Here is a 12,057-nt window from a genome sequence, read left to right as displayed (position 1 = left end):
TTATAATCTGATGAATATAGATGGGAGGACTACAACGAACAGGATGAAATTTTGGAATTCCCTATAGTATAATTCCGATTTCTAATAAAGCAATACTGATAAATGTCATACTTAATGAAATAGGTTCATCTGCGATAACGAATAAGCAAATATTATCGATAATTATATCGCTTTCATTTAGTGAACTACAGAAAGTTATATGAAAGATATGATCATTTAGCCAATGACTTCTCTCTATATTTGAGATCTCAAATCGTGGAATCTTTTAAGCTTGACTTGATTCAAATCAAAGCTAGTTCACTTTTCATAATTTCAAAATTTAATGAGCAGAGCGGGGTATAAATAAACAGAAGCTTCTAATAAGCATGTTTAAGTGTAAACAAATATCTGAATAAATTCTTGAAACTAAATTCAGAATTTAAACCTCTCTTTAAAGACACTTAAAGACTTCTAAAACAGGAAGTTAGAGTTTCAACTACACTTCTTGGTAATATTGTCAGACAGTATTTAGGAATATAAATTACTGTTTAGTTTTCTATTAAATGTAGATATCCAGATATGTTAAAAGGCTGCTCCTTTCAAAATCTTCATTACATTCTTTCCTTCGTAAGTTCTACTACCGGGATAAATAGATTTAAATTTATTTTATTTTATCATACAGTTCACTTTTGTTTCCATTTACGTTTACCAGTTATTTTGGTTTATTTTTCCGTTAATTCAATCCGCCTACAAGTGTAATTAATAAAGTTATTTAAAGCAAGAATGTTATAATGGATGAACATTTCTAGTCGTTTCCTTGTACAGTTTATTGAATTTAAAATAAACCCATATTAATTAATATGCAAAATCACTGTGCAACTGAATAAAAGACATGATTTTGAAAACTACACTGAATATTATAGAATGAATGAATCAATAAGAGTATTCAATTTTCGGCCAGTCAATAAACACAGAAGAATCACTGGCACAAATATGTCAAAGGCAGTCACAAAACTAGGAAAGGAATATGACGATATATAAGACTTTAAAAGAAATAACAGGCATAAATATGTAACAAAAATACGCCTATGTTGACAAAAGCCTTGAATACAAGAGGACTTTTAGCTCGCCACATTTTTAGAGTGCCCCCATGCTGTACAGACATTATACATTTACAAACATCCATTCCTTCTTCGGTATTCCACCCCGAACACTTCGGTGCGGCAGTCAGAGTCACTAACCACTATCCTGGTTGGGTGGTGCATAAATATGTGATTTTAAATTTTTAATCTAATTTTTAAATTTTTAATTTAAAACTTTTAATCTAATTATGTAAATGAAAAATATCCGTTTCATATTTTGTCGATTTCTTTTTGATAATTTCAGGTATAGACTTTTATGCATCAAATAAGTGTTTCAAATGAGTATCGTTATTTAATATGCCCATTAACTGATATGTTTAATACTGAGCGATCGAATTTAACAAAGATCGAAACAGAGACTTTTTACGATGTTTCGTCCGATTTGAAATTTCCAGTGTTTGATTTAAAATTTCGTGTTCTATTGTAGAAACATTAGGTTATTTGGAAGCAAGGAAAAATGAGCAATGCCTACGCTGGGAATAGAAATACCGACCTCTGGAATACGTGCATACACCACGAAGACACGCTAAGAAGGCGAGAAAAATACCTTGTAGTATAACCAGCTTTTTTAATAAAATCTACCGTTATTTTACACACATAAGCTTTTCCAATTAATTATGATTGCTTTAAGTAAAACTAAAAATATGTTTTCTTTGGCTTTTTACCGATGGTACATTCTGTTTTAGAGTTCAATATTAGTCGCCTAACATTTTCAGTTTTCCTTTCCTTTTATAATATGTTTTCATTGTATATAAAGCCTGATAGGAATGTTATCCGTGTCGTATATATTCTATAACCAATGAAATTGGCCAGTAGTCATTTCATTTGTAAAGCACGAATTTTGGAACATATTTTTGAGGCTTATGTAAATAGTTTCAGACCTTTATAAATTTGTTGGTTTTCCAAAAGCTTGAAATGAGGAGTCTGTTTATAGAATACACAATTTCTTTTCTGAGGGAGGCTATAGAGATTTAAAATTAACCTCTTCTTCTTTGGTAAAATTCACAAAACTTTACGCAATTTTTTAAGAGATTTCGTCCTGTTAAACCAAACTATCTGGAAGCTGTAAATATCAGAAATAAAAAATATAACCAAACTGATTTCTTGTACAGAATAGGAGCATCTATCGAAAATTTTATTGAAACATGAAGCATAAATTCCGATTTCGTAATCGAATTCAACACATTTTATGTCACAAAATCAAACTGGGAAATGGGTAAGGAGGTAAAGGTATAATGGTAACGGGATTACGAGACTACTTTTCTACAAAGGCTTAATACTGAAATTAATTGAGTCATAATATGATATGGTTTATTCTGTTTGATAATTTTATTTTTTTTTCTGAAAAATTTAATTTACTGGGCAATTTTAAAAGATTATCTACGGTACTTTAGAACTATGAAATGCTGGGCAAAAATGGAAACTCCGGAAAGAAATTGAGTATATGAAACAAAAATTGCAAAACTGGTCTCTAGTTAACTTAAACGAACTTATTTCTGTGGTATCATACTATAGGATTTACGCATATTTCTGCTGCTGTCGAAATAATTCCAATGCCTTTGTATGTTTATGTGGATTTCTTTTTTTAAATGAGATACTATCGTACCAGTTCTATAAATATGCAGTAATAATCATGTTAACGAAAATATATAAGTGATCCTGTATTAGAATGACAGTGTAAAATCTCATAATGGATGAAAAAGATGGATACTTAACAGTCATAAATTTAATGAAAGTGTGTAAGCTAAGTGAATTATCTTCTTCGGCGAATTGTCTCTCTTTCAGTTTAAATGTGAATAATTACATCTACTATTATGTCATATGTTATATCTCTCTTTCAAAGTTTAAAGTATTGCTGACTGTCTGTAATTTAAATTTTTAGCCACATCTTTCTGAACTGAACTTAGGAGAACCTCTTTACGTCGGAGGTGTTCCCGATTTCTTACCTTTGAAGTACATATTGGTTGTTCAAACAGGACTCGATGGAGCCATACAACGAGTTATTGTAAATGACGAAGTGTGGGAAGATCTCCTTAGTTTAACTACAAATACTCAAAACATTGAACACTATACTGGACCTCCCTGCACTGCGAACACTTGCAAAAACGGCGGAACTTGCATTCCAATGCTTGAAGATTTCAGATGTCAGTGTGTTGGAGACTTCACAGGAAAGACGTGTAATGAAAGTAAGTGATTTAAAAAAAATATAATTATATTTCCATAGCATGTAAGTGATTTAAAAAAATATAATTATATTTCCATAGCATGTAAGTGATTTAAAAAAATATAATTATATTTCCATAGCATGTAAGTTTTTGAAGGTTTAATTGCGTAAGCAGGTTATATCGTATTAATGATGAATTTTAAAACTTAAAAATATAGTTGTAATGATTATCGAACTGAACTTTTTCTGCTTGTGAAACTCACTTCACATATTGTAAAATATTTATTAATTTCATCAAGACATGTAAAAGCTGAAACAGTGGAAGATTTAAGTTGTGAAATGTGTTATGGGGTGGTTCTAGCCTCAAAGTTATTTCTAAATGCTGTGAATTCCTTGAGAGGAAATGTCGCGAAATATTGATTGAATAGTAAATGCAAGCTCCAGTAAAAGTTAAACATTTAAGATTGTGAATAAAGGGCGCTTTCGCTTCAGTGTCTGTTGCAAACAAAGAGTGGGCTATCCTTCGTGAAAAGTAAGCTAAGGAAGATGGGGCGCAGCAGATATGAGTTTTGAAACAAGACTTCTTAAAAGACGAAGTCTGAAAGCCTCAAAGAGAAGTTTAAAATTTATTTCGTTATAGGAGGTAAATGGATGTAGCAGCTTTGTAAAAAATGGCTTGATATATAGCATGACGCCATTTATTGTCTGAATAATCCTTAGACTATATATAAGAAAGTAGGGTAAACAATCTTCTACTAGACGTATTATTTTCTTGAGAAACACTGTGTCAGTATGTAAAAATAATCGGACTGGTGAATGAGTGATGAAAATAACCTACACATCTTTTCTTGGGGCTTTGTTGAAAATTATGTGATTTTTCCTAATTTTTATTGCTACCTGGTTATATTTGGTTGAAAAAGGTTATGGGGAACTGTGATTGATCAATTAAGTTCAAGTGAGGCGTGGTTACAATAAAAGATGACTTTTAATTAATAATTTAGTCTGAGTTAAATAGGAAAGATTTTCTCGGGAAAACATATTTCTCTGGTTTCATATTTGATTATAAACTCGATGAAGAAGCTAAAATGAAGAAAAAAGAAAAAGAGAGAAATCGTGCGTATGGTAGCTTGTAGAAAAGTGTGTAAGTTTTTTAATGGAAAAAATTTCATTGAAAATGACTTTGTTGAAAAAGACAGTTTGTGCCCTATACTCATAAAATGTTTCAGTTTTAGAGACGTTTAAGAAATGATTGAGTGTAGGACTCTTGCCCTACATGGAGGTAATGTTCCAGTTGCACATATATTTTTGAAAAGACTGAGCGATAAAGATTCCTACTGTACACTGATGAGGTGTTCCTGTTTCAGAAACATTTAAGAAACGACTGAGCAATAATATTTCAACCCTACACGCTACGAACCCGTACGCACGCAACAATAAGTTTAAAAAAAATCATTTGGCTTGCTGCTAGATTAAATATCTTACTATGAAAAAAATTCATTCTTAAAATATATTTATTATGTACACACGAACATGAAATTAATACATAAATATAAAGGAACTAAGTTAATGTATGAATGCAACAGATTTTATTGATATATTTTATCAAAAATTCATGCAGCAAAAATTTTAATGGTTACTACCTTCGGTAGATGGTATTCCTGGAAGTGCTGAGTATTCTCAGCATGTAAATAAATATTATTATTGAGCATTAACTTTATGAAGCGACCATCTTTACAGAAGATCAAAACTGACAGTTCGTCTAGGCGTTGTCTTAGTTAAGTTTCGTTGTACTTATAATAAAATATTATTTAAAGAATTCTGGCTAGTAATTTTTTAACTTTCTATTCCAGCTGCAGTATTAATTGCTATGAATGATAATTTTCTCACTCATCCTGTTGTGTTTGATGGATCAACTTGCATGCAGTTTTCAGAAGGCTTAAAAGGGATGAAGTGAGTAGTTTATCATTTTACTAGTAAGTAGTTTTTAAGTAAGTAGTTTTTCAGAAAACTCTGTATGAAATTAAATACATAAAAATATCAAATCATTTGATTAACTATTAACAATCAATCTATTTAATAAATTAATTTGCTAAAATAAACATTATTGACTGAGAATATAAATGTGTGTGATGATTACATTGCTCCTATTACTAATAAAGAATTTAAAATATGATCTCAAATCAAAAGAATGCCGTGTACGCTAAAAGGGGTACAAAATTAGAAAAATGTTTTAGATTTTCTAGCTATGAAAGTAATTGAGAACCCTTGTGAACATATATCACTTAGAAGTGAAACAACATACGATGATTGTAAAGACGAGAAGAATCATTGTAGAAGATTTTAAAAAATTGATGCACATAAAATGCCCATCAGTGTTTCGCTGCAGAAAATGCGCTACAGCGGAAACGCTCGGATTTTTTTATAACTAGCGGACAAGCTCTCAAATGAGCGGACTACAGCCAAAGCAATATTTATAACTGTATACAAAGCAAAATTTATTAGTTCTGTGTACACTTGGAAAAAATGTGCATAAATATATTTGAATACGAATGAAATCAGTTCACTTCTGTCCAAGCAACAACCAATTCGTACATAATTTTTTGTTGCTAAACCAGGAAATACAAACTTGGGATACTTCATGTACGTATATGTCATGACTTAAATTTAATGTAATATAACAAGATCTGAAACAAAAAAGCTGCCAACAGCAGCTAAGCTAAAAACTAAACTCGGCGGCGGAAAACTAAACTCGGAGCCATGGCCGGCAGTGTCCTGCTTTCTGTTTCTAGACCGTGGATTCCGGGGTGCTGGTGCATCTTAGCCTGGACAAATGGTCAGCTTGTTACAGGATCATCGGTGTTTACTCCCCAAGCAAACTTGGTACTTATTTTATCGACCCACTCTAGGTATCAAAGGCTGAGTCAACCTTGCCCAGACCGGGGGTCAAACCCCGAGCCTGTGATGCTGCCGTGTGACGTGCTATTTATTTGATACAGCAACAGCAGCTATTTATTTAAAATGCTAATTTAAATTTTCGACATACAGTGACGTCACATGAAATCGCGTGCTTTCTTTTTTTTCTTCAAATCTATCACTTAGCGCATGATATAATAATTATATAATATAGTCTATTTAATACTTTGCAATGCTATTTTTATTTCATATTTTGTATAACTTACCAAATTTTTATTAACAAACTCTACGATTTGAAAGCGAGCAGTGGCAACACTTTCCGAAATAAAGCAAATTTTTATCTCCAGCGTGCGAAACTGTTGTTTTTTGGAGAAATGAGGGCGAAAATTAGCATTTTCAGAGTTTTTAATCACTATTTCGGCTGATTAAAGTCGTAATGGTCGAAGTGGCTTTCCACGAATTTTCAGAAACGGGAGTGGGAACTTTCTCTCGAAACTCAACTCCCTGCCGTTCCGCAGGAGATGATGCCACAAACAAACAAACAGACAGACGCGTCAGGTTTTAATATAGTATAAGTTGACTCATTTAAGAATTTATGAGCTGCTCTGAATTTAAAATCTGAACATCTTAAAACTGAGTTCTTTGGAGAACGAAGATAAAAGCATTTTCTTCTTCTGTATGTGTCGACGATGTAGCTAAATACAATGCTGTCTTGCACGATTTTTTTATATTCCAGTTTGTCTATCTTCGTGAGTTTTGACTTCAAATTGTTTCTTATTGTCTCGTTGTATTTTGCTATTTATAAAAGCTGTTACATGAAGCTGCTCTTTTAATTATTTTTTAATTCCGAAGACAAATATGAAATCAAGTTAAACAAACAACAAACCCCCATTATCATTTTCATTACACATTATTTTATAAAGACATGCCTTGCATGGTGCACCCCATCTTCAGCAGCAAGAACCAGGTTTCTTTCTTTTTCTATTTTTGATTCCTGAGAGGATCTTTCATAAACCATAAGTAAATGGAATTGTTACAAATAACACTGTACTATATTGAAAACTAAGTTATACTATATTTAAAAGTTTTGATCAAATAATTGGTTATTTCTTTTTCAGATTAGTGTCCATAAGTATAACTGATCCGTATTAACAGTGTTAATGATTTTAGTTATAAATTAGTTAACCATATGACATTTTAAGAAAACAGATCCTATTTTAAGATTTATCTCTGGAAACAAGGAGATTAAACATAGGGTCGTTAAGGGTTCTGCACGCATCTATGTCATTATTATAATAATATGTTCATTTATATATAATTTATATTTTCATTTATATATAAATGAAAATAAAACATAACTATACATATGTATGCACGAAATTCTCTCTCATGTGAAATTATTTCCAGTTATTAATTATATATGTAAGATGAAAAAGTATGTAAAGCAAAATTCTAACTTTAATTTTCCATAGTTCTGAAACTTTCAATTTTAATTTTGCTGTCTCCCCTTTCTGTCCTAATAAATGTTATAAAAGAAAACAAAATAGTAAAAAATAGTAAATGTTTATAAGAAGCCTCTCTAAGCTGCATTATTTAATAATTAATCCCTGTTATTTGATTCCTTTATAACAGTAATGACGCAGAATATTTTTCAAACTGAATCTGAAAGAACCAATAATAATTTCAGAAAGTTAATATTAAACGATCATATTACAGCTAAATCGAAACTTAATCATGCTGAGCTAAATTTTCATCTTGTATACATCGCATTCACTCTCTGCGTCTGTTGCTAATGTTTCTTACGTGACTCTAATGACGCAGATAATTCTCAAAAGATGAAACTCTAAGAACCCCTAATAATTTTAAACTAAGCTTCCCTCTTCAGCACTTAGCATTCTATCTCCATTTCTGTTGCTAACTATATCCGTCGATTGCTACTTCGTGATTTCTTCAAATATATTTTCAAACTTTAAACTGTGCCGATGTAATTTTTAAGAACAGACACTTATTGTGCCATTTTATCTGTTTGGCTAAAATAATACATAAATAATAAAATAAATATAAATAATTATCTAATAGAATGAAAAGAAATATTGAAAGGGCCATATGACTGCAATTTCTCCATTATGCCATCAATTTATGCCATTATTTTATCTTCTTCTTCTTCTATGTCTTATTTCGTGTATATAAGAAAAAGACTCAAATATCTATGTAAATATATCGTAAGAAATGTTTTAAAATGAATCAAAATAATAATACATTATGCTGAAGACTAAGGTTAAGTTATAGTTATTTAAATTACTTTAGCGACATGGAACAACTAGGCTAATTCATTCCAAATTTAAACATACGCTAACCTGGCTTCATGTGAGTCAAAAGTATGCGTATTACATTCCTAGTTGTCAATTTACAGATTATGCATTTGTTATTATTCTTTGTGTATTTTATGAAATGAAATGTGTGTAAAAACACAATTTTTTTAATGTTCGAGGTGTCTGACTAATCGTTGGTGTGAACGGGACCATCGACGTTGACGCTCGTTGTGATTCAGTTAATTCCATGCGCGGGGTATTATGTCGAAATAACTATTTAGCGCCTTTGGTTAATGAACGTGTGAATCGTAACTGTTATTCTCATGTAATTATTCCTTTCATCTTGAGGCTCGGAGCACTGCTACGGAAGTTCCATTTTCGTTTGCTTTACTGGTTATTTACTTAAACAAAGTAGGAAAAACATTATTCCTCCTTTATGCAAAACCACTTCGTTTGTATAAAGATGGTAATGAAAAATACATTAAAAAAAAGAGCTTGACTAAATAAGCATCAATCTTTTATAAAATGTTATACTGGCACATATCAAAAACGGCAAAAACGGTGTATTTGTATAAAAATGAATAATTTTATAAAAAAAAAAACATGTACTGTTGCAACGATGCTCTTACTTTTATGCAAATATATTAACTTATTTTGTCTAGGGAGGGCTTTGTTTAAAAATGCCAAAGGTGGCAGTACCTTTATGCGAAAGCTTGCATCCTCATAACGGTGTTGACATTTTTTGTTTGTTAGCAGTTTGCAAAGAATTAGAATAACGATACAGAATAACGATGTACGATACATCGATAATAATTATATATATATAAAGTATTACGTATATAACAAATCTTTTATGAATTATTACAGGAATTACTAAGTTATCCAAAAGAACTTATGAGGCTTTGTTATTTTGTTTAACCGAGTATATCAAAGCACTCGTGATATACCTGTCTGAGAAGAGAGATAACTTTATAAAGAAGTTACTAATAAAGGTCGACTGAATTAATTGAACTTCATTTATATAATAAGAAAAGTGAAAACAAGCATCTGCTTTTGTAAAACATAAGTATGATTTAGGTACTATAAATGGTAATGGACAAATTTATGAACAGGAGAATAAGGGAAGCAATTGCAAATTACTAAATTACTATTTATCTCATTATATTAGCTTGCTAATTTGTGATGCTGCTTCCAACAGTTTCCTATATTTTAAATATTGCAACTCGTTTATGCTTTGCATTCCCTGTACCTACAAAAAATGGGAAGTTACAGGAAAAAATATTAGCTGTTAATCTTATTATTGAACCTCTGAGAAGCGAAAATAGATACAGTTCAGTCTGAGCAATCTGAAGTAATCTGAGTGTCATTGAAGAGTGACAATATCGTAGCAGCATCCGAAGTTCAAAACACTGCAGATTCACTTCAAAAAGATGCTCGTTGAAATATCTTTACATATTTCCAGTTTAACAGCAATATATTAAATGACTGAAAACAAAAAGGATTATACTTGATACAGTTGTCAGTTTAGTAAATAAAGTACTGCATATACGATCACAATGTTGTAAATTCTTAGCAGAAATGAAGAATGTAGCACACTATGAAACGACGTCCGAAATTTTGAGAAAACATGGCAACAAATTTAGTGGTGTTCCGGCATAAATTCTGGAGTCATCTGGTAAAAATTTTGTACTATTTAGGAAAGAGACCATTTTACTTAAATATGCCGGTATACTTGTAACGGGACAACCTTTATGAAAGCTTCTTTCCATAACATTACGTAACGATACGAATCACTTGTTGGTACCTGAAAGCGTGACGTGATTGACGCTAACAGTTGTGTAGCTGATATCTCTACAAGAAGCAGTCACAGGACTGCATCGCAGTTACTTGAACTCCTCTGGAAATATTTTGGAAATTGACTGGCCATCGTACGAAGCTTGAAATATTCCCATAAAATCTCATTTTTTAAAGAAAACTGGAACTGAAGTGAACTAGATAATAAATTTAGTTACATAATAGCATTCTAAATTGTTAATAAAATTCTTTTGATTGCCTTCTTCTACTCTGTAGAGACATTAGGTTTTTTTTATGGAAGTGGGCAAGAGGAAAAATTAGCAAAGCCTTCGCCGGAAATCGAACCACGGACCTCTGGAATACGCTCCCAGCGTGCAGACCACCCCACCACGAAGGCATGTCAAGAAGGTGGAAGAAATGCCTTATATTCTCCCCCCCCCTTTTTTAGCGACTGGGTTTTTTAGGGGACCCATTCGCCAAATCCTGGGGGGGGGGGGAGAATCATCATCCACCACTCTTTTAGTTCGGGCGCCACTATAGAGACATTACTTTTTTATGGAAGCAGGCAAGATGAAAAATTAGCAACGCCTTCGCCGGGAATAGAACCGCGGACCTCTGAAATACACGCCCAGCGTGCAGACCACCACACCACGAAGGCATGCCAAAAAGGCGGGAGAAACACCTTATAACTTTTATAAAACTGATGTTATAATATTTACAAATTAATCTTTCCAATATTTTATAATCTTATGTTACGTTACACTGCCGGAATTTTTATATGTGGCTTGGTAAACTATTAGATTTCTTAAGGGCCGATCCTTAAGTTTTATTATTATTATTATTATTGTTTATATTTAAAGTGAAAGCAGTATATTACAAAACTAAGTGATTGTTCTAAACGCAAGTATTCTTTAATCATTTAATTTTTAATGGCGGTTCTAAGTTTCATAGCTTTTAATACGTATAATAAATACGTGATTTATAATATATTTAACTATCAATTTCTTATACATACATGCCTTATCATTTTATTAATGAAATATGATTTTAAAATAAAACCGATGAGGCATATTGTTCGCAATGTGGAATACTTGTTTGCGAGATACTTCAAAATTAATTTTCCTTTAATTTTCTTTAGATTGAAAAGGAGTGAAAGAAATCACATTGCCATCACATTCCGTACGACTCAAGATACTGGGTTATTACTCTGGATGAACAAAGGGACCAATCTGAGAGGAGATTATTTAGCCATCGCTATAGTCGACGGTTTCATTCAACTTAGTTTCAACTTGGGTAAAGAAGAGGTTCCCCTTATCATTCCTAGCTCCGTTCAAGTGAATGACAATAGCTGGCATACAGTTGTCGTGCGAAGGTTAGAACTGAAGATTCATATGCATGCGTTTTCTATTTGTATGCTGTTATTTATATTATCTGTGAGGAACTTCAATCCCCAAATAAAGAGAAATTCATAAATGAGTAAAACTAGTTCATAAGGGTCGCATTTTCATTTATTTCGCCGAAGATGTTCGTATAAATTTAGTTGATTACTTTGGAGGGTCACAGAAAAACGAATTATTTTCGTTGCATGAACTTTTAAGGTCACTCAGCCGAATTTTATTTTTTTATTTCTGGTGGAAAAAAATATAAGAAACAGAAATACGTAGCAGCGGTGCATTATCTGAAAGATTTAATGCTTTGAAACCTTCTTGCAATCAAATATGTTTTTAGAAGGTGAGTTGATGTAGAATATTAA

At 31.8% G+C, this 12,057-nt stretch overlaps 1 protein-coding gene across 1 annotated transcript in view; it reads left to right on the top strand.

The window, feature by feature from the left end:
• LOC118193620 (agrin-like) overlaps positions 1-12,057 on the top strand; it is a 777,240-nt gene that overhangs the window by 750,197 nt on the left and 14,986 nt on the right. The window contains exons 26-28 of the mRNA XM_085810647.1: positions 3,004-3,307; positions 5,136-5,235; positions 11,443-11,676. Of these exons, the coding sequence (XP_085666773.1) occupies positions 3,004-3,307; positions 5,136-5,235; positions 11,443-11,676 (638 nt within the window). The remainder of the gene's footprint in view (positions 1-3,003; positions 3,308-5,135; positions 5,236-11,442; positions 11,677-12,057) is intronic.

The sequence above is a fragment of the Stegodyphus dumicola genome, chromosome 2 (assembly GCF_044657685.1).
Source record: "Stegodyphus dumicola isolate Sdum_Otavi_A_Nest chromosome 2, ASM4465768v1".
Classification (NCBI taxonomy): Eukaryota; Metazoa; Arthropoda; class Arachnida; order Araneae; family Eresidae; genus Stegodyphus; species Stegodyphus dumicola.
The sequence above is the reverse complement of the archived record's forward strand: the minus strand, read 5'-3'. Positions and strand labels throughout refer to the sequence as shown.